Source organism: Hemiscyllium ocellatum, chromosome 1 (assembly GCF_020745735.1).
Source record: "Hemiscyllium ocellatum isolate sHemOce1 chromosome 1, sHemOce1.pat.X.cur, whole genome shotgun sequence".
Lineage (NCBI taxonomy): Eukaryota > Metazoa > Chordata > Chondrichthyes > Orectolobiformes > Hemiscylliidae > Hemiscyllium > Hemiscyllium ocellatum.
This window is the reverse complement of record NC_083401.1, coordinates 78,276,030-78,299,610: the sequence shown is the minus strand read 5'-3', so window position 1 is coordinate 78,299,610 and position 23,581 is coordinate 78,276,030. Positions and strand designations below refer to the sequence as shown.

The following is a 23,581-nucleotide window of genomic DNA, read 5'->3' as shown; positions in this document are numbered from 1 at the left end:
AAAGAATAATTTCACTGAGCAGGAAACCAGGATTTTTTTCCCAGCTCACTTCAGTTAAACCAATCTGTCTCCACAGGTTGCATTCTGTGGAGTTTCTGAGCCAGTAATGCTTATATAGATATCTTCAAGTTATAAGAATGAGAAAGTTTATGCCCTCAGGATTGTGGAAGGTTCATGCTAACTGACCTAGAATGGAAACAAAAAATTGTCTCTGCTGTTCATTGAAAAGGAACTGTGAAGTGTCAGTTAAGTCAAAATTTACAGACATGAGATAGAAGGATAATTTCTCTGGACTTGAGTCTCTGCAATGGATAGGCTGGCAGAGCAGGTTGAAACTTTGCTTTTTTCTCTGTGTTAATTTCTTTTCAAACTGTCTTCTATAGCTTTATGGCCTCTTTTTAAAAGAAAGTTTTTTGTGAAACCAACTTATTTTCTGCCGTTAAAGAACATTGTGCTTCAAAGGCTAGAGGTATCATTGAGAGGAATGTTTTTGCAGTACCAGATTGTGATTTGAAAGAAGGGCTTGTCTCCAATAAACTGAGAGAACACTTTCAGTGAAGAATTAGAATAGATGCATTCAGCTTGGTAATGGAAGAAAAGGTGAAATTCCCAAATCAGAGTCTAATATGGCGAGCCATTGAAACTATTCTTGCAAGTATTTTCTGTACCCTGCCTCATGCCTTCACGTTTTCTTGAATGCAATGATTCTCATAAATGGATTCAATATTTCATTTGAACTTCAACCAGTGTTGCTTTTGTACTGTCTATCCCCTTTATGAATCTGAGGAAATCATTATCTCACACTCATAGATGTATGAATATCAGCTCATTACCGTTATTGTATGTTTATAAAACAAAATCAAACTTCCAGAATTTGTATTATTTATAGTTCTAAGGTCCAGGAGGACACTAAATTCATGGTCAATGTCAAAAAAACTTGACTGGCAAATATGAAGTATCTTACACAGTTGTCAAAGCAATGTCTGGCTCCTTTTAAGCATGTGTGATGGGGATAATCATTAAAATCAAAAGGAAGCTCTGTGAGGAACAACATTATAATACTCGATCTCAGCGAGAAATAATTTGCAAGTGGTGACTTTGATTTGATTTGATTTGATTTATTATTGTCAGGTACTGAGACATAGTGAAATGTATTGTTTTGCACGCTCCCCAGCAAATAATACCTTACATAAAAACATTAGGGTAATAGAACAGAATGGAGTATACAGTATGACAGCTATAGAGAAGATTCAGAGAAACATCAACTTTAACACATGAGAGATTGATTCAAAAGTCTGATAACAGGTGGAAGAAGCTGTTCTTGAAACTGTTGGTATGTTTTCAAACTTCTTTATTCTCTGCCCAATGGAAAATGGTCAAACTGGGATGAAAAGGGTCTTTGATTAAGTTGTGATTTGCTTCGAAAACTAGCGTGCTTCCAATTAAACCTGTTGGGCTAAAACCTGGTATTGTGTGATTTTTAACTTTGATTAAATTGGTTGCTTTCCCAAGGCAGCGGCAAATATAGATGGAGTCGATGGATGGCAGACTGGTTTGATGGATGGACTGGGTTGCATTCACAACACTATATTTTCTTCCGGTCTTGGATAGAGCAGCTGTGCTATACCAAGCTGTGATGTATCTGGATAGGATGTTTTCTATGATGCATCAATAAAAATTGGTAAGAGTTATTGTGGACATGTCGAACTTCCATAACCTTCTGAAGAAATAGAGGTTTTGGTATGCCTTCTTGAGCGTGGCATTGACACTAATGGACCGGGACAAATTGTTGGTGATATTTACACCTGACGACTTGAAAGACTTGACCATTTCCACCTCAGCACCATTGATACAGACGGCAGTATGTCCTCCACACTACTTCCTGAAGTTAATGGCCAGCTGTTCCATTTTGCTGACATGGAGGGAGAGATTGTTGTCTTTACACCATGCTCTCTATTTCTTTCCTATACTATTTCTCAGCATTGTTTGAGATCTGACCCACTATGTAAATGAAATTAGAGCTGAGTTTGGCCACACTGTTGTGAATGTATCGGAGTACAGTGAGAGACTGAGTACGCAGCCTTGTGGGGCACTAGTGTTGAGGATGATCATGGATGAGGTGTTGTCATCTATCTTTAACTGGTTGTGGTGTCTGGGTCAGGAAGTCAAGCATCTAGTTGCAGAGGGGGGGTGCAGAGTCATGGGTCTCGGAGTTTGCAGAAGAGTTAGGTTGGAATTATGGTGTTGAAGGCAGAACTAAAGTCAGTAACTAGGAGTCTGACGTAGGTGTCTTGTTATTCAGATGTTCCAGAGATGAGTGTAGGGCCAGGAAGATAGCATCTGCCAAAGACCTGTTGTGAGGCTAGGTGAACCCAGGCAATCTGGGATGCTGGTGTTGATGCATGCCATTCCTAACCTCTCTCAAAGCACTTCATATATAATAGATGTCAGAGCAACTGTGCAGTAGTCATTAAGGCATGCTAGGAGAAAGTGAGGACTGCAGATGCTGGAGATCAAAGCTGAAAAATGTGTTGCTGGAAAAGCGCAGCAGGTCAGGCAGCATCCAAGGAATTCTGAAGAAGGGCAGATGCCCGAAATGTCGATTCTCCTGCTCCTTGGATGCAGCTGAACCTGCTGCGCTTTTCCAGCAACACATTTTTCAGCTCATTAAGGCATGCTGCCTAATTTTTCTTTGGCACCAAGGTGATGGCGGTTTTGCAATGATGGAAGTAGATGGGAACCTCAGATTGGAGTAAAGAGATGTTAAAAATGTCTACAAATACTTCTGCCAGCTGGTGTGTGCAGGATCTGAGGGCAGGGCCAGGGATTCCATCTGGGCCAGTCGCTTTCCATGGGTTCACTCTCAGGAAGGCTGATCTGCCATCTACGCGGTGACTGTGGGTACAGGTGCACCGGAGCCTGTCAGGGCAGCTGACATTGTTTCATTGACCTTCTGTTCGAAACGAGCAGAGAATGCATTGATTTCATTGGAGAGGGGTGTATTGTTGAAGTTATCCTACTCCACCTTGCTTTGTAGACCGTTGTATCGTGCAAACTGATGGCTGAACATAACTGAGGGAATGAAGTTGGAGTGAAAACGGAAAGTCAATATTAATTTTTGGAAGTATCTTGTGCGAAGGCCCATTAAAAAAAAACACGCACAGATGGTTTTACGTGAGGGTTAACACAACGCGTGATTTTCCCTCTATCTCCAGGTCAGGCATGATGGACGCACTCATGTTTTGCTTTGAAAAGAAAACAGGTTTTGCATTCCTAGAAAAGAGAAACAAAACAAAAAAAAATGCTGCATTCCCATCGTTTTAATCAGCCGAAACCCGAAAGGTAGATCGTGAGTCAGCGAAACCTGTCCCGGGGATTACTCGCAGTCACCCGGAGAGATAGTCATCTCATGTACATGGACTTAGACAACATTCAATTATTATTATTGGTCCGGCACCGCAGCCAAGCGCGGCCAATCCGCTCAGCGCAGGGCGGGTCATCTCAGCATCTCCAGGTTGGTTTGAGGGAAAAGGGGAGGGGGGACTGAAGTTCAAGTTTTCAGAAACAAAATTTCGGGGTTTTGTTGGTGTGTTGTGTTTTTTAATGGGGGGGGGGAGAGGGGGAGGTGATGGGTTTTGCGGAGGTGGGTGGGAGGGAGAAGTTGCTGGCTGATGTTTGTGGCTGGGACAGGGGCAGCGCTGGAGTTGGACTGACACTTCTGGTTTGCTCCGCTGCTGCGGGCTCCGCCAATGGGAAAGCCCTGGCTCTGCCTGCATCCGGGTCTCGGCGCTGGCCAGCTCGCTCTCCGGGAGGGCGAACAAACATGGCGGAGGTAAGGAGACGCCGGAGCCCGGAGCGGGACCCATACCCGAGCCGACCCAACCCAACCTCCCCCCAGCCCGAGCCGGGCAAGGCTCGGGGGTGGGGGGAGAGAGAGAAACCGACAACCTCGACCCAACGGTCCCCTTCCCCTCCCGCAACCGGAGACGGCCGCGGCTCCGAGCAGCGGCGAGCGCTCACTCCGGTTTGCGGGTAAATAAGAGATGGAGGGAGAGCTGCGGGCACCGCCGCCGGCTTCCCCGAAACCCCCTTCTCCCCGTGTGTGTGTGTGGCCCGGGATGGGGTACGGGGAGAGGGGAGAGGGGAGATGGGGGTGGGGGGGTGTGCTTTCGGGTTATTTTCGCGGCTGGGTCGGGGCTGCTTGTTGTCGATGCCGATGCTGGTCGCCGCTAGGCCCCGGCCGGTCCCTCCACCACCACCACCTCCTCCTCCTCCTCCTCCTCCTCCACCCACCGCCCCTCGGTCACTCACAGTCTCCCTTCGCTGTGAGAGACGGAGCAGCGCCCGGTGCTGTTTCACTGCCGGCTTCCATCAGGAGGAAGCTCCACTGGCGGCGGCGGCGGCGGACCCGGTAACTTTTAGTCTCGGCCAAGGCTCAAGGGGAATCATATCCCGACCAGGCTGCACGGGTGGGTGGGTGGGTGGGTTTCGGGAGCTGGGCGCAAAACGTCCTGCAAAAATAAAACGAAGGAGCAGAGCTAGGTAAAGGGCACACGGAGGAGGAGAGGCAGAGGAGCGGATTTTTTTAAAAAAAGGAGCGAATACGGGCGCTGTAGGTTCGTCAAGAAGAAGGGCAAAGAAACAAAGTGGGCAGAAGTGCCGACCAAACCAGCGGGGAGAGAGGAACTTGAGAAATCGGAGCAGGAGTAAACAGTATAGTCTCTCGCCCGCTCCACCGTTCGGTACGATCATGGCTGATCGTCGTTAGCACTTCATGTTGTTATTTAAAATTTATGATTGATTCTCGATTGGACCAAACTCCCAATTTCTCGCCCGTCTCCCACAGCACACCAGTTCCAGGGAACAAACATCTGTCTTAAAAAGTGATGCAACATCCACTATCCCCCGGATAGTGTTCCAAAATTCGCAATCCTTTCGAGTCAAGAGGTTTCTTCTCTTGAATTCAACTCACCTTTATCCTTCTATGGTTCTTCGGTAACTCAGCCTCTCGTGGTAGGACGACTCCCACTCCATCCCTGAACTTTGCTGGTACTATTCCAAGTATCATAGAATAATTTCTGGGCGACTGGCCTCTTTCTGTGCTATCTAGTCTGCATCAACCCTCCCACCCAGAACTCCACATCTCAATAACCATGGCCAGTCCACCTAACCTGCATGTCTTTAGACTGTGGGATGAAACTGGAGCACCTGGTGGAAACCCATGCAGAAATGGGGAGGAAACACAGACTCAACACGTTCTGTCACCCATGGCTGGAATTGAACCCGGGTCCCTGGTGCTGTGACAGACAATACAACGTTAGGTGAGAGTGTAAACTGCAAAGACAACCCAGACTGCGTGAAATTAGAAAGTGGACAAAGTGATAGACAGAGTATGGGGAAAGTGAGAGGTTCTTCACTTTGTGAAAATAATATGGAAGTAAAACATTTTTTCAAAGATGTAATACTTCTACATGTTGATATTCAAAAAGACGTGGGTGAGCTTACACAACATATACAGGAGATCAACACGTAGACCAAGCAGGCACTTTAGAAGACAAATGACACAACTATCTTTATTGCAAGGCAATTGGAATTCAAGATTCCAAGAGTTGGGCTGAGAAATGGCAGATGGAGTTCAATCTGGGCAAATACAAGGTGATGCATTTTGGAAGATCCAATTCAAGAGCGAACTTTACAATAAATGGAAAAGCCCTGGGTAAAATTGACGTACAGAGAGATCTGAGTGTTCAAGTCCATCGTACCCGGAAGATGACAATGCAGGTCGATAGAGTGGTCAACATATGACATGTTTTCATTGGTATGGGATATTGAATACAAGAGTTGGCAGCTCCTGTTTTCGTTGTATACGACTTTGGTTTGGTCACATTTGGAATACTGCTTACAGTTGTGGTCGCCATATTATCAAAAGGATGTGGATACTTTAAAGAATGTGCAGAGGAGGTTCACCAGGATGTTGCCTGGTATGGAGGGCACTGGCAATGAAGACAGGTTGAGTAGATTAGGATTATTTTCATTAGAAAGATGGAGGTTGAATGCGGACTTGATTAAGATCTCCAAAATCATAAGAGGTATAGACAGGGTGGATAGTAAGAAGCTTTTTCCCAAAGTGAGGTCATGAGTTCAAGGTGAGAGGGGGAAAATTTAAGAAAGGTATGTGTGGAAAGTTCTTTATGCAAGAGGTGATGGGTGCCTGGAACATATTGCCAGCAGAGGTGGTAGAGGTTGGCATGATAGCATCACTTAAGATGTATCTGTACAGATACACGAATGGGCAGGGAGCAGAGGGATATAGAAACTTAAAAAAATAAATGGTAGGTTTAGATCGAGAAACTGGATTGATACAGACTTGGAGGGCCAAAGGGCCTGTCCCAGTGCTGTAATTTTCTTTGTTCTATTAAGAACATCTTCCTATAATTGTATGGCTTTTTGCTGAGGTCACACTTGGAGCAGTGGCTCAATTTTGGTCTCCATGTTTGGAGGAAAGATATATGTGGTCAATAAATATGTTTCTGTTGTGGTTATTGTTTTTGCCAAATAGACAAAATGTCCTTGGTTTGTAACTGGGCAGAAACAGGGCTGCTGCTTACACATTCTCCCTGTGTCTGCATGGGTTTTTTCAGGGTGCTCTGGTTTCCTCCCGTAGTCCACAGATATGCAGGTTAGATGAATTAGCCATGCTCAGTTGCCCCGGGTGTTCAGGGATGTGTAGGCTAGATGCATTAGTCAAGGGAAATGTAGAGCAATAGAGTCTGGGTGGGATACTGTTGGGAGACTTGGTGTGGAACAGTTGGGTCAAATGGCCTGTTTCTACAGTGTAGGGATTCTATGACTAAACCTGGCTTATATCATGAGTATAGATGTTAAATAGCTGAGGATCCAGCATTGATTATTGTGCCACTCCACTATTCACAGTCTGCCAACGTGTATTTGCCCTGCTGATCACTGCTGTTTCTCTCTGCATGCTAATATATTACTTGTTACCCTTCTCTTGGGTATGAACATTTTGTGTCACACATTATTGAATGCCTATTGGCGATTCAAGTATGTAACATCTACTGGTCCTCGTTCATCTTCCCTGCTAATTGCATTCTCAAAAATCTACTATATTTATCAAATACCAATTTCCATTTATAAAACCATGTTGATGATGATCTTGTTTACCTGTGCACTGTGAATTAAGACTTTCTTAAGAAATTCTAGTGCTTGACTGATAACTGGCCCATTGTGCACAGCTTTCTATTCTTCAATTCTTAAAAAATAAGGTTAAGTTTGCGAACTACCAAACTGCTCTAGAATTGGGCATGGGAAGCAGAGAAAACAGGTGGGGTCCGAGAGAGCCATTGAGCAGGCAGAAAGATGAAGGAAAGGAATTGTGTGGGTGGAGGAGAAGAGGAAGGGTGTGGGAGAAATGAGAATTTGCGAGAGAAGAATTGGGTAAATGCAGGAAAGGAATAGGGAGAAGGAGGATATCCGAGAATGGTGAGGGGAATAGGTAAGGGAGAAGAATTAGGCAGGAAAAAGGAGGAGAAGCAGTGCAGGTTGAGGGGCATGAGTCATGGGAAAAACACTTAGGTGAGGTAAAGTGAGAAGAAGGGCTTGAGATTGGGTAGACAGTGGGAAAGAGGAATCTGGTCAGGAGAAAAGGGGATTGAGAGAAAATGACCATATTGGACATTGGAGCAGGTATATAGTTGGAGAGTATGAGAGAATGAGCAGTGAAGGGAGAAAAGTAGAAAATGGTAGAGAGGAAAGATGCAGGGGGAGAGAGGATGAGAATGGGGAGGAAGGTGTGTAGGAAGCAAGGAAGGTAAATGGTAGAACAAACAACATTTTGACATTTGCGTTTTATTTTGAGTTTTTAATGAGGCAAAGCATCTTCAGATGCTTTATAGCATTGTTTACCAACAAAATTTAATTGTGAGCCACAGTGTGAGATATTGGGTCAGGAAGATGTAACTCTTGAGCAGTGCCTTGAAGGACGTCCGAAGTAGCAAAAGCACAACTGCCAGAGGTGGAGCACTTGAAATTGGACTGAATTTGGAGATGCATAGCCAGACTTTGAGAGTTTCAGGACAGGGGAAGCTTTCAGAGATGGGGTTAAAAGCTAAATAATGCAGATGGAAGGTCATCATTCCCAAAAGCTGACTGGGTTTCTCTCCACAGATGCTGCCTGACCTGAATTTCTCCAGCTATTTTTGTTCTTATTTTAGAGGTGGAGAATTGAGAGGCCATGGAGCAATATTTCCTCCAAGTTCTGCAGCAACCGAAAAGTTCCTATATGGGCCACGCACAAGTCAACTTATTTAATTACTCAAAAAAAACCTGGAAAGGCTACTAACTTAAATTGGTATGAAATAAAGTTAGAGCGTTTTAATGGGATTTGAGAAAAGGAATTTTAAAATCAAATTGTCAGGTGATTACATGAGTAAATGGGACTCGGTGTGAGTACTATAAGTAGACTTTTCAAGGACTTCATGTTTATTTAGGGTGTAAACTGGAACTTGAATCAAAAGTGTGTCACTAGATTTAGAGGTAGCAAAGGCATGGATGAGTGTTGCAGCAGTTGAGCTGGTCACTGTCTGGGTTGGGTGAGGTAAAAGTAATTTGTTTTAGTGATGGAGTGAACATGTAATTGAAGCTGTTTTCATGGTTGGGTGGGACACAGCTTGCAAATATTCAGTTTCAACCTGGATGGTGGCCAGGGAGGGGGATAGATTTGCTTTGTTTTGCTCTTCCTGGGATTTAATTGGAGGAAATTTCATCTCATCTAATATGAGATGCTGGACAAGCAGTTTGACAGATTGGGCAGTTGGAGGGAGCCTGACATACTTTTGAGTGAATCTGCCAAGAGACAACTTGTGGGTGAGATATAGATCCTTGGACTAGGATTTAGAACAGTACAGCACAATACAGGTCCTTCGGCCCTTGATGTTGTGCTGACGTTTTATCCTACTCTAAGATCAAAATAACCTGCATACCCTACACTACTATTTGTTTGTTGAGGTGTGGATATCATTCGAGGCCATCTTTTATTGTCAATCTCTAACTGATCTTGTGATGGACCCACAGGGCCATTAGGGAAGGAGTTCCAGGTTATTGACCCAGCAACAAATGAAAGTATGGTGGTGATCCAGATCCAATTTATTTATTGTATGTGGCTTGGAAGGGTAATAGGGTGCAGAGTAGTGAAGTTCTCTTGTGCTTTTGTCTTTCTCTGTAGTAGAGGTCTTGGATTTGAAATGTGCTATCTAAGGAGTCTTGGTTGTTACTATACTGAATCTTGTCAATGTTGCACACTCCTGCTACTGTGTCATTGGTGAAGGAAATAAATGAAAGAACTGGTAGATGTGGTGCCGATCAAGTGGGATGCTTTGTCCTGGATGATAGGACTATAAGAAATAGGGCCAGCAGTAGGCTGTTCATTGCCTGAGCTCCACCATTCAACGGGTTCATGACTGTTCTGGCGTTCACCTCCCTGCCTTTGCTTGTAACCCTTGATTCCCCTACTAATTAAAAATCTATCTATTTCAGCCTTTAATATGCACAAGGATTCTGCCCCCTCAGCTCTCTGTGACAAGGAGTTCCAACAGCTGTCAACCCTCTGAGATGATGTTGAACTTTTTGAGTGTTGTTGGAGCTGTACCCATTTAGGCAAGTGGAGAGTACTTCATCATACTTTTGAATTGTGTCTTGAAGGTAGAGAATAGACATTGGGAAATCGAGGGCTGCAAAATTTACAGCCACTGTATTTATATGGCTGATTCCGTTTTGGTTATTAGTAAATCTCAGTGAGGAGTTCAGCAACAGTAATGCCATTGAACATCAAAGTATGATAGTTAGATTCTTGTTGGAGATGGTCATTACCTGGCACTTGTATGGCACAAATGTTACTTTCCATACAATCAGCCCAAGGCTGGATGTTGCATCTGAACATAGATTGGTTCTGATCTACTGAGGGATTGGTGGTGGGGAATTGGTTCTATGGGTAAATGAGATAAGCCCCCCCCAAGTGCTTCTCAGATGAGGGAAAGGAGCCATAGAGACGGACTGGGTTTGAGGTGGGCTCGTAAGATAGAGAGAAGATGTTAAGAATTGGAGTCAACAGGCAGAGAGTAAAAGGCGGAGTGAGAAAGCAGCTCGGAAGTAGAGGTGGTAATTTGATATAAAGTAACTGTAGAAAAATATTACAACTGGGGGAAAAAGCAGCTGGGAGAGACAATGTTCAGGAGAGGAGGCAGAATAACAAACGTGGTAAGTAAACATACAGGTCATTCTGCTATGTTTCGTCAATGCAAATTGGCTGTAACACGATTTGATGAGTTGTTGATGTTGTTTGGATAATAAAAGCTTTTCTACTGAACAGGTATAGTGGTTTTCTAATGCAAATCTTCTACAGCGTGATTTTCTACAGTAGGTATCCGTAGTCCGATTTTCTATAGCATGAGGTACACAACTGTTGTTTCAGCAGAATGACCTGTATGTGTGGGACTGGGAGAGGAGGGCTTTTTCCAAGAAAGAGTAAATAGAAAACCTGCTAGAAAAGATGTGAGAGAGAGAGCAATAAAACTATTCGAACAGAGAGTAGAATGCCTTGGGAAGCAGTGAGAGAAAACTGTGAAGTGAGATGACAATACAGCTATGAAGGTGGATAAAGATGTTTGGAAGCAGCTGGGAGAGGAATGTGGAGACAGTATAGACCAATTAGGGAGGAGGAGAGGGGAAAAAAATGCTACGTGAGGCAAAAGAAGATTCAAGACCCTTCGCACGAGTGTTACACAAATTTTGATACTGGACCAGATAGGAAAATATGAGGTTAGTTAACAAAAAGCTTTCTCACTGCGGTGCATTTGAAAGATTATGTTCAGGGAGGGAATTGGGGAGGAAAAGTGTAGAGATCCAAGGAATGAATTACAGTGAAAGGATCTTGGCAGCTGAAGATATTAAATTTGCAGTTGCCAATGCATTGTTTTGTGATACTGCATGTGCAATAGAATGTGATCTAAATTGATCTTTGTCTCTTCTATTTTGCATGGAACATGATGGTTGAAAGCTTTTATTCAAGGTATTAGGAATACAGCAGTGAGTAACTCACCTCCTGACTTCCCAAAGCCTGTTCAACATCTGCAAGGCATAAGTCAGGAGTGTGATGGAATAAGCCCTACCATGAGTGCACCTCTGTCAAGACTCTCGCTCAAGTAGCTTAACACAATCCAGGTCAAAGCCTCCTACTCTATGAGCACCACATCTGCATCCATTGCTTCTCCTACATGCTCAGTAGCAGCCATGTGTACAATCCGCATCTTTGTGCAAAATCCTTATGCAGCATCTTCGAAATGCCTGACCATTCCATCTAGAAAGACAAGAGCAACAGATACATGGGAATAGCACCATCACCTGCAAGTTTCTCTGCAAGCAACTCACCATCTTTACTTAGAAATATGTTGTCATTCCTTCATTGTCACTGAGTCAACACCCTGGAATTCCCTCCCTAAGGCTATTGCAGGGGTTCAAGAATACATCTCACCACAGTCTTCTCAAGGGGAACTAGGGACAGGCAAGAAATGCTGGCCAATCAGAAACATCCAGGATCAACGAGAGTTTTAAAAGAAAATATGGTTGATTTGTAACTGTCTTATGTAGTGGCCAAGCACTCCATTAAATTCACAGGCAATTCGGAATTTACCACAAATCATCCTTGCCAGTACTGTCTGCATTCTGTCTAAGGATAAAATGAAAATTAAATGTCAGAGAGCAAGGCAAACTTCTACTAGAAACAGAAGTAAATTGCAGGTGAAACTCCATAGGTATGACTGCATCTAATGGAAGAAGGTAGTGTTCAAGTTTTGTATTGGATGACTTTTTCAGAACTAATAGCAGCTGACAAAAAGTGGTATTTCTGCTGAAGGGGTATGAAGTAGAGGTGGAAATAGAGTTGAGAGGTGACACATGAAAGGGGGAGGTAGATAAGGGGATTAGAGGGAGCAGGTCAGTATAGAAGAGAAGCTGAAATGGTAATGAGAGCTGAAAGTCAGAAAGAATATGTAGGCTGTGCTGTAAGTGTTCTGGAACGTGATCACCCACTCTTATGTTCAGTTCCCCCCCCCCAACGTAGAGACCACACTGAACAGTGAATGTAGTAGATGAGATTGAATGAAGTGCATATCAATTACTGCTTTACCTGGGAGCTATGTCTGTGGTCTTAAAAGAAAGGAGGTTGGAGATTAATGGACCTACATTACACCTCCGATTGCATAGGAATGTGTTAGAAATGGAGGGGGAGTGGACCAGGGTGTCCTGGAGGGATCAGTCCTTGCAGTAAGCTCATGGCATCACGCTGGATGCCAGATTAGTTTACCATCAAAGCAAAGTGCTGGTCAGACTTGGCATTAATGGGAAAGAAAAAGCATTCACTCAATAAAAATACTGAGAGACTAAAGCAAAAATTAGAAATCTGAAATAAAACTGAAATCATTAAAAATGCTTTTAAATAGGTCAGGCAGAACCTGTGGAGGAAGATGATCTTTCATCAGAACTGGATAGACTCTAGGGTAGAGATATAATAATATGGAACCAGAGCTAAACTGTTTGGACAGAAAACAGTGCTGGGGGTTGAAGAAGATGGTGGAGAAAAGTGATGAGGGCTCATAAAAGCTGAAGAGAAGATGAAATATTTTAACACTAGGCTGACCAGAGAGATATTTTCATAAAAAATATCTGCCAGTTTAGAGTGAAGAGGAAAAGAGACCAATTTTGAATACAAAGAGAGGCAGGAGGAATAGAAAAAATAAATACCTTGACTCCTATCCAAATTTGGAGTTTCTGCTCCATTGTGATTGTATTTCCAGTGCAGTTCAGCCAATGACGAACCAGTACTGATGTCTAAGAAATGGCAAGCACTATGATCTTTTACAGTAACTCATTTTTTCTAAAAAAAAGGTCCAAGTGGAAGCAGACATGAAAAGGTAGGAGAAAGATGGAACAAAGTATGGGACAACTACTTAGAGTAGATAAATTGCAGAAAACTTTATTAGGAGAAAATGCAGTTAAGTGAGATTTCGTACTAGACCCAAAACTGATAATGCCCCATATCAAATTAATTACCATGCAGCGTTTGTACTAATTGCGCCAGTTTGTGGGCAGTGGAAAGGCCAATAGCTTTTTTTAAAATCCAACAATGACATGGATATGTATGTTTGAGAAGCTTTTTTTCAAACCTGACTGCCAATAAAGTTAAAAAGATAATTCTATATAGTGTTTTCTTTTATCAGTATGGAGTTTTGCAAGTGGTGGGCTAGACATTGATTTTAAAAAAAAGTTCGTTTTGTGATGAATTTTGTCTTGCATGTTTTTGTACAGCATTAGATACCAGTCCTAAATATTTGATTTATATTTTCAGTATATTTTGAAAAGACCATGAGATGTCATAGAAATAGACTTTTCAGCCCAACGAATCTGCTTCACCATTCAACGAGATCATGGTTGTCTGATTATTCCGAAAACACTTAGTTTATGGAAGATTCTACTTTTGGCAAGATATAAATTATTTTAAGATGAAGTTTGAGCTACAAAAAAATCCATTCGTACAAATCTGTACAATTTAGGCCCAGATTGCCAATTGGAGTCAAAGCGAAACCATTGAACCATGTTCAGTGCTTAATACACCTTTATTCAAGGAAAATGAAGATTTTTAATTAATACATATTTTTAAAAATTTGTTTCAGGCTTCCTATGGAAGTTCAAGTCCAGGTATGTGCTCATCTCCTTCACTTCCATTCCTGCTCATAGTGAGAAATCAATTTTCAAAGTGTTTGGGTATCACCCTTTTACATTGTTTCAATGGTTTGAAACAACTTTTCTTTTGTAAATTATTATTGGGTCTATCCTGCAAAGTAAGAGTGAAATGCGGGTTAGGCCATATGTTACAACAAATAAGTTACAACTGACATCATAAATGAACAGTTAGATGTATTTGTGAACAATTGTGTGTGGAGCTAATTCAGTCAAATCTCTTATTTTGCAATGATGGGAACAGAGATGAGATTTCTTCAAACCAAATTAATTACATTGTTTGGATTTTGTGAAAATTGTTTGACAGCATTGTGAAGGATGTACAGTTCTGGCCTTTATCTTTGGCCATCCACTTTAATCATAAATGCAAAGATAGTCTATTCATTCTCTTGATGTCGATGCTGCTCTTAAAATTAGGATATTTATAACAAAAAGATTAGATAAGAATTTGAATAAAATATTAATATTTAAACATTTGAAAATGTAGTATAACATTAGCAACCTCTCTTTCAGGCAAAGAAAGTCTTAAGCTTTTTATTAAATTTCTTGGCTCTGGCATTTAATCAGTATGTATACTGATTGCCTCTTGCAAATGTGAAACATTTAACGTATTGCTCAATGTGTGAGGGAGGAACAAGTGGAGATTCTAATTAAATTCACAAGAAGTTGAGGCGAATGATGCCCTTAGGTTTATGATAAGCTTTTTATTTTGATGTTACTTTGACTTTGCAGTAATGAGCAACTGCAGATACACCTGAGATTGACGGGTTTTTTTTTCCATAATTGTAGCCACTGGTACAAATCAGTGCAAGTATAACTATGTAGTTAAAATTTGAATTGGTTTGTTTGTGGAAGATATAGTGGTGTATCGGCTATGTCGCTGAACTCAATCCTGACCCCAAACTAATGCTCTGAGGACATGGATTTAACTCCTACAATGGCATCTCGTAGAGTTTCAATTCAGTTAGTGTCACTAATGACTACGACAACTGTCATTGATTGTTGTGAAAATACGTTTAGTTCATTTTAGGGAAAGATATCTGCCATCCTTATCCAGACTGGTCGACCTGATTCTAAACAGCATTATGGTTGACACTTAACTGCCCTCTGAAATGGCATACCAAATCACTCAATGCTGTGGGTGACAAATGCTTCTTGTGCAAGTGCTTCCCACATTCCATGAAAGAATAGAAACAACATTTGAGCTATGGTTTTCCAGTTTAAATTATCATCTGATGGGTATATATCTTGAATAAATTGAGCATGTGTTTTTAGGTAATCTGCAACAAAGGGTGTGTATGATGCAGGCACTACAGTTTTCCCAAACTTAGTTGTATTTCAATATCCTACTAAATCAAAAGTGCAGGTTATCAGTTTAATGGTGAACCAGCGTATCGCTAAAGTGCCATTAAGGTAATGTAACATTTACATCTGTTGAAGTACTAAAGATTGGTCAGCAGGAGTCCAGTCCCATTTATGAATGAAAGATCGGTGATATTGTTACTGTCCATCAATCAAGTATATCTTGAATTAACTTTAATGACCATCTACCATTCAGGAATGTATTTCTTTTGTTTACATATATTCTTTAACCCTGCACGAATAAGAAGTCTGTGTGTACATAAAAGGAAATGCAGTACTTGCATGAGCAAAAAATAAATTTGGAATGTTGGATTCAGGCTCCATTAAACAATTTTTGATAATAGATATTTCATGAACATATTCTGTTTATTTGCATATTCTGTTTTAAAACATGTACCTTCAATTTTATTTAATTTGAGTCAAATGCATCTTTATCTTTGGGCAGCACTCTGATTATATCTGCCTGTCAAATGGGGTTCTGTAGGTTTATTTGGTTTAATGTTCTCTAATTCTATGGAAGTGTTTCATTTATCAGTATTCATGGAAGTTGTGTAGATATGTTTTTTTTTAAAGAAATGAATCTTATACCTGTAATACTTGTAGTTATCCCTAATGGTGCTCTTGTCTCTCCTATTCTTTCTCACTTCAGAAATGGTTCAGTTGCTAGCACATGCACAGTTGGGATAACAGTAGCAAGTGAAATATTTCACATACTAAAGATTTTAATGTTGTAGTACATTGAATAAATCTCTGCACCTCTGATTTTTGTAAGCTACCTGCACCCATTATAGTTTTTCTTTCCCCATTAGGATGGTCTGAAGGCCTCCAGACCTTGGTTGAACAGTTTCTATTCACTACCACCCTCCTTTGCCTGGATGAACTTATTTTCACTTTGAAAAACTATTCCTTTTTCTCATCTCGCTTTCTTTGGTCCCAGTTATGTCAGTCTCAGTGTGGAGTGTGTAGAACTTTCCTTGTTTTAGAACTGCTTGTTTGGGGGAATCACTTGGCTCTTTCTTGAGTACATCAGTGATGTCACTGATGCTGCTTTCTGCCCTTGTCTGGACTTGGAAAACTTAAATCAGTTTTGCTTCCAATTTTCATCCTTCTCTAACCTTCACTTGGTCTGTCTTTGACTCTACCATCTTTTCCTTGACCTCTTGATCTTCTACTTCTAGGGCTAGGCTGTCCATCAAATCCATTACAAATTCACCAACTGCCGCAGTTAACTCAATACATCTCCTTACACCCAGCTTCCTACGAGGATCCATCCAATCTTCCAGATTTGCCATCTCCGTTGCATCTATTCTGATTGTCACCTTCAATCATGGTCCTGACTATGGTTGAGGCCTCTCTCTGCCAACACCCAGAACACACACAATTCCCATGCAAAGCAGAAGGTGTAAGACTTGTCCATTGACCACCTTCATCCTCATTGTCAAGGTCCCAAACACACCTTCCAGGAAAAGTTGCATTTCACTTTCATCACCTCCAATCTAGTTTACTATGTCCGTTGCTCCAATGTGGTCTTTACATTGGAGAGACAAAATGCACATTGTGGAACACCACTGCTGTGTCTGTAGGAATGACCCCAACCATATCATTTCATTAAGCCATTTTGCTCTATACTAACATTTCTGTCCTGGGCCAGTTGCAGCATTCCAGTGAGGTTTAACACAAACTGTAAGAACAACACCTATTTTTCTCATTAGACACTTTACTGTCTTTAGGACTCCATACTGAGTTGCACAGCTTCAAAACTTGACCTCAGTCCGTTTTTTTTTCTTGCATCCCCGGACCTCCTCTTGTCTTGTTTGACGTCGCTTTCGGTGGACTGGACACTGGACCCATTTTCCAGAATTCCAGATACCCACCCCGCCCTTTGGGGTGGCGGGGGGGGGGGGGCGCGGGCGGCGATGGGGGGTGGGGGAGGGAGAGGTGGAGGCGGTGGGGGGTGGGGGGGGAAGGTGGCGGCGGTGCGGGGGGTGGGGGGGGGGGAGGTGGCGGCGATGGGGGTTTTCCCTCACATCTCCTTGAAACCTTATGGCCCATACCTTTAAAGCTATGGTCACTGGCCCTCATCAAGGGGAAAAAAAATATTTCTGTCTGCCCTCTTAAGTTTCTGTATCTTGATCATGCCCACCCTGAATCTCCTCTGCTCAAAGCAGAACAATCCCAGTCAATCCAATTTCTTTTCATAACTGAAACTCTGCAGCCCATGCAAAATCCCGATAAATCTCCTCTGCACCCTGTCCGGCACTATCACATCCCTCCTACAATGTGCAGCATTAGACTTTTGTTTGCTTTGCTCATTCTTTGAGAGGATTAGTGTTCTGAGGATATTATTCCAAATTTATTATTCATAGTTCAACTAGTCATCAGTGAAAACCACCTTTTTTCGAACTGGAATGATAGTTATGCATATGTTTGAAGTGAAATTAGAGTCAGAGTCATAGAGATGTACAGCTTGGAAATAGACCCTTTGGTCCAACCCGTCCCGGCCGACCAGATATCCCAACCCAATCTAGTCCCACCTGCCAGCGCGCGGCCCATATCCTTCCAAACCCTTCCTATTCATATACCCATCCAAATGCCTCTTAACTGTTGCAATTGTACCAGCCTCCTCCACATCCTCTGGCAGCTCATTCCATACACGTATCACCATCTGCGTGAAAAAGTTGCCCCTTAGGTCTCTTTTATATCTTTCCCCTGTTACCCTAAACTTATACCCTCTATTTCTGGACTCCCCGACCCCAGGGAAAAGACTTTGTCGATTTATCCTATCCATGCCCCTCAATTTTGTAAACCTCTATAAGGTCACCCCTCAGCCTCCGACGCTCCAGGGAAAACAGTCCCAGCCTGTTCAACCTCTCCCTGTAGCTCGGATCCTCCAACCCTGGCAACATCCTTGTAACTCTTTCCTAAACCCTTTCAAGTTTCACAACATCTTTCCGTTGGAAGGAGACTAGAATTGCATGCAAAATTCCAAGAGTGGCCTAACCAGTGTCTTGTCCAGGTGCAACATGACTTCTCAACTCCTGTACTCAAAACTCTGACCAATAAAGGAAAGCATACCAAACTCCTCCTTCACTATCCTATCTACCTGCGACTCCACTTTCAAGGAGATATGAACCTGCAAACAAGGTCTCTTTGTTCAGCAACACTCCCTAGGACCTTACCATTAAGTGTATAAGTCGTGCTAAGATTTGCTTTCCCAAAATGCAGCACCTCACATTTATCTGAATTAAACTCCATCTGTCACTTCTCAAATCCTGTTGTAATCTGAGGTAACCCTCTTCGCTGTCCACTACACCTCCAATTTTGGTGTCATCTGCAAACTTACTAACTGTACCTCTTATGCTCACATCTAAATCATTTATGTAAATGACAAAAAAGTAGAGGGCTCAGCACCAATCCTTGTGGCACTCCACTGGTCACAGGCCTCCAGTCTGAAAAACAACCCTCCACCACCACCCTCTGTCTTCTACCTTTGAGCCAGTTCTGTATCCAAATGGCTAGTTCTCCCTGTATTCCATGAGATGTAACCTTGCTAATCAGTCTCCCATGGGGAACCTTGTCGAACGCCTTACTGAAGTCCATGTAGATCACATCTACTGCTCTGCCCTCATCAATCTTCTTTGTTAATTCTTCAGAAAACTCAATCAAGTTTGTGAGACATGATTTCCCACGGACAAAGCCATGTTGACTATCCCACATCAGTCCTTGCCTTTCCAAGTACATGTACATCCTGTCCCTCAGGATTCCCTCCAACAACGTCACCGGTCTATAGTTCCCTGGCTTGTCTTTACTGCCCTTCTTAAACAGTGGCACCGCGTTTGGAATTTAACAAAAAAATGAAGTTGAAAAGACCAAGAATCCAATGTTTAACTGTTTTCTTCACTTGAAATACAAGTGGATTTGACTTTGAAAATGTTGCATCCAGTGCTTGCTCAGAAATTGAATCAGAAACCTGAGTGGTGGTGTTTTTAAAAAATGCAGAGGACTAATGAGAAAATGGAGAACACTTCAAATATCTGTCGTTGCGAAAGTGATTGTCGTCCATCAGTTGGTAGTTCTATCTGATTATCACAACTAAATTTTACTATTGGCTTACACAATTCAAAATAGCAGGTTACTTAAGGATGAGGGAAATACCAGCTATTATATTAAACATTTTTATCGATGAGGATGAAGTATAGACCTAGTGTTGACATGAAAGACTAGATGTCAGTCATGACACACACCAATTAGTCAGAAAACACAATTCCTAATTAAACCTGCATTTTTAATTCTAATACCAATTTTTGAAGAACCATTTAGCAGAGTCTCAACGGATTGTGTTGGCCTCCTAAAATTTGGAATGGGAACCAGTACCTTTTAATGATTATGGACTTTTTCACAAGATTTCCTGAAACAGTCAGAAAAAATGTAAATCTTAAAAAGGTTAGTTTTCTTTTTAAATAAGATAAAGATTATCCAAAGAAATACAGTCAGATCAGGACTCAAATTTTATGTAACAAATATTGTCTCAAAAGAAATAATGAATACTTAGGAGTAAAACAATTTGCATCTTCTGCTCATCATGTGCAATTGCAAGGTGGTTGAAAAAGATTGCATCAAAATTGAAGACCACAAATAAAGTTTGTTGCCAAGAATGTCCTCATGGTTGGGTTAAACAAATTGCTTTAGTACTATTTGCTATCAGGAACATAGGATTTAGTACTTTTAAAATAAGGTATGGACATAAGGTAAGAGGAGCACTTAAATTGATTAGAAAAATTATAAACTGAAGCTCATAGTGGTTCCAACCCATGTTTCAAGTTTGAGAGAAGCTTTTTAGGGGAATATGAGTTAAACAAAATTTGAAAGGTGATCAACACCGTGATGAGTGCATAAAAAAGCTGAAGTTCAGTTTTGTTTGTGGAAGACACTATTCGTGTTCCAAAAACAGAAATTGTTGGTAAGGCTCAGCAAATCTGGCAGCATCTGTGAAGAGTTGACATTTCGGGTTTTGATTATGCTGTAGCTATCGAGGTTATTTTGTCCTGGTTTCTTTCGAGAGAGAGAGAGAGAGAGAGAGAGATTGAACCAGAGGTCACGAGCTGACTAGTTAAGACCATTTGAGTAAATTGCATGGGAGGCCTTGGGTTTTTTCAACAGCCTGAATGGGTGTGGCCATCTCTTAGATTAGGATTTCTGGGTTTTGGTTTTTCAGTAGCATCAGAAACTATTGGGACCCCAACAGAGTTGGAAGCTTCAGTGAATTTCTCCTGGCTGCTCCTCTCTCTGAATTTTCTCTTTGTCATTTTTCTTCCTGGATTGGAGAACTACATATGAGAATCTGTGTCCGAATTTGCAATTTTGACTAAGGATGTGTTTATGGTATATTACTATATTGGAAAAGTTATTTAGTAATAGTTACCATATCTATTATTCTGTTAAGTTTTTCAATAGTTAAAATTATTCTAAATTCTTCTTTCTTTGGTTGTACTTTAGCTACAGTGTTAAAATAAATTGTTTGCTTAATGTCAAGTAGTTTACCAGTTGCATTATATCTAGAACAGGCACTCAATATTTGCCTTTAAAATAAGAAAGGGCTTAGGTTGAGGCTACTTTAAAATATTTTGGGGTGCCTGGACTGGTCCATAACAGGGTCCAGTGACCCTTCCACAGAACTGGTGGTTGCTAAGAAAGTTTTTTTTTGCAGAACATAGGGTGGAGGGAAGGGTGGAAGAGAAAAGAGTTGGACAGACAAAGGAGTAGATAATGATTAGCCTGGGAGAATGTTAGTCACCAATGTATCCATTAGTAGCTATTCAATGTGTGTAATAAACCACATTATAATAAGGCCTGGTGTTTGGGGTAAGGACCTAAGCGAAGGTGCCTGAAGCCCTAAAATTATTCAACTTGATTTTGAGTCCAGAAGGCTGTAGAATTTCCAAGTGAAAGATGAGGTGCTGTTCCAGCTTATGCTGAACTTTGCTGGAGCACTGCAGCAAGCTTGAGACAGAGATGTTGGCCAGGGAACAAGGTGGTGTTGAAGTGACAGCTAACTGGAAGCTCTGGGTCCAGCTGTGCGAACAAATGAGAGGTTTTGGCAGAGTCTAACTGAGAAGCTATTCAAACTGGCTTGTTTCACTGCAAGATGGCAAGTTTCATTGCTTGTAATTATTTTTCTCAGAGTGAACCTCTGTAATTCGTGCATGGCAACAAATCCTGAAACCAGAAGTCGACTGGTAAGCGTGGACCCTCTGAACAGCTATGTACAGGGGAACCTTGATTATCCGAATACCAATTATCCGAATATCGGATTATCCAAAGGAGATCTCGAGGTCCTGATAGAAACATTATATCAAAGACTTGTTTCCAACAGTGATCACATCTTTTGTTACAGTGATTAAACAGGCACCGTCTCCAAATGACTGACTGCCCGTCCCCCCTCTCTCCCCACACCTTTCCCTCGAGTTCTGCAGAGAGGTGTACCCTAATCTCATCTCTTTTGTCTCCCCCCGTCCCCAGTTTCCCAGGAAAAATGTCTCTAACATTGTCCTATGCAGGGCAAACATGGAACCTGTCAAAAATTTGCAGTAAAAAGTTGTGTGCGCGCTATTTGGAGACTTGCCCCACAAAGGGAGCTGGACTGAGTTGGGGGGGTGGGGTTGGACTGGGTTTTTGGTGGGGGGGGGGGTGGGCGGGGTTAGACCGGATTCCCGGTTGAGGGGGGAGGGTTGTGGGGCAGTGCTGGACCAGGGGGTGGCGTTGGGGGGGCAGGTCCTCACGCGATGTGTGCTGCTGCTCGTCTCCTGAATGGGGAGCAGACTTTAAAACTCCGAGCCCTAGAGGAAAGGCATTTAATCGATTTTCCGAATAATTGATTATCCAAACGAAAAAGTGCCTGCCCATCTTGTTTGCAAAATCGAGTTTCCACTGTATTAGATTTGTTACCTATCTCTGTGAAACCATTAAAATCAAGGTTCACTGAACCTTGTCAAATCAAAAAAAAATTAAATGTTTTTTATGTGGTGAATATTCCACACAGGAGCGAGAATTGGCCAGTGTATGGTTTAATCTGTTGAAAAGATAGTGCGATGGGCAATAGTCAGGAGAAAAATGTACTTACAGTAGTGAAAGAAATAGGGAGTGAGAAAGAAATATAAGAACAATTGGAGAATGAATAAGAAATTGAAAATTCAGAAGTTGATCCTCCAGTAATCCCATTAGTAAACATGTAGGTGCTTAAACGATTAAATGTCCTAGCTTCCAAAAGATTTTTGAGGTGACTTAGGAAGATTATTACCGAATTATAAACCAGTTTGTGGGAATATGCCAGAGAGAACTTTTGACTGATCTTTTTAATTTGGGGGTCAGTTACCTATAAAGTAACACCCTTGCAGACTCATAATAGCTATCATGATGGTGCTGAAACTGAATGGATCACAAAGATTCTCTATTGTTATAATGAAAACAACGTGATGACAAAGACAGACTTGTATATTATGCCAAGGCAGGAGCATTGCATTAAATGAGTTGGACGAGTACCGTTTGTTATAAAGTATGGTCTTGCTAAAAGGATATCAGCAAGTTACGCTGATTGATCGACCCAAAGAAATATCAACTTTTTGTAACAGCGGTTGGAGTTTATCAATGCAAAGACATGCCATTTGTTAGGAGAAATGCAGCAACAGCATTCAACGGTTAACCAGTAAAGTCATTGAGTTTTAAGATTATTTGGCTATGCTTATGACAGTTGAGTTGATTTTGGCCAGATTTGGAAAGGGCATTTACACCACCTGACCAAACTTTGATTTTCGAGAACAACAGATTTGATTACAGGTATGGTAAAGGTGAATTTGGCAAGGCAAAGGTGTCTTTTTTTAAGGTCATGTGGAACAACAGCAAATAGCATCTAGAGAAGCCTGAGGATTATTTTGGATTTTCCTGTGCCGAGGACAAAATGTGAAATTTTGCATTATGATGGTATGATTAATTCTATGATAGGTTTGTTCCAAAGTTCACTGTCATTGTACCTTCAGATTTGTTAAAGAAAGTCAGGAAGTTTGAATCGACACAAGTGTTAACATGTCTTTGAAAACTTAAAAGCTATGCTAACAAATGTGCAGTTTTGGCAGAGCCTAATTGAGATACTCTTCAAACTGACTTGTTCCACTGCAAGACGATAAGTTATATTCCCTGTGATTATTTTTCTGAGTCAACCTCTTGGTTCGTGCACAGGAGCAGATTCTGAAGCCAGAAGTCAGTGCTGGGAACATACTGATTTGGTATGTACGGACCCACTGACCAGCTGTTGGGGGAACGTTGATGATGAGATTGGAATTGATCAGTCTGTCGGTTACTTTACAAAAAAATGTTAGCATGTATGTTCTGAAGTAAGTATTTTAAATAAGGATAT

The 23,581-nt window shown here is 41.7% G+C and overlaps 1 protein-coding gene across 3 annotated transcripts in view; it reads left to right on the top strand.

The window, feature by feature from the left end:
• Window positions 1–3,777: 3,777 nt before the first annotated feature.
• LOC132814231 (mesoderm induction early response protein 3-like) overlaps window positions 3,778–23,581 on the top strand; it is a 73,936-nt gene continuing 54,132 nt past the window's right edge. Inside the window, exons 1-3 of one of the 3 annotated variants that reach the window (XM_060823477.1) lie at window positions 3,796–3,832; window positions 9,553–9,672; window positions 13,743–13,767. Coding sequence is in view for 1 of the 3 variants with exons in the window: in XM_060823452.1 (XP_060679435.1) it covers window positions 3,824–3,832; window positions 13,743–13,767 (34 nt within the window). In the remaining 2 variants the exon portion in view is untranslated. Of the gene's footprint in view, window positions 3,833–9,552; window positions 9,673–13,742; window positions 13,768–23,581 lie in introns of all 3 variants that reach the window. The other 2 variants (XM_060823452.1, XM_060823491.1) reach the window with 2 other exon arrangements.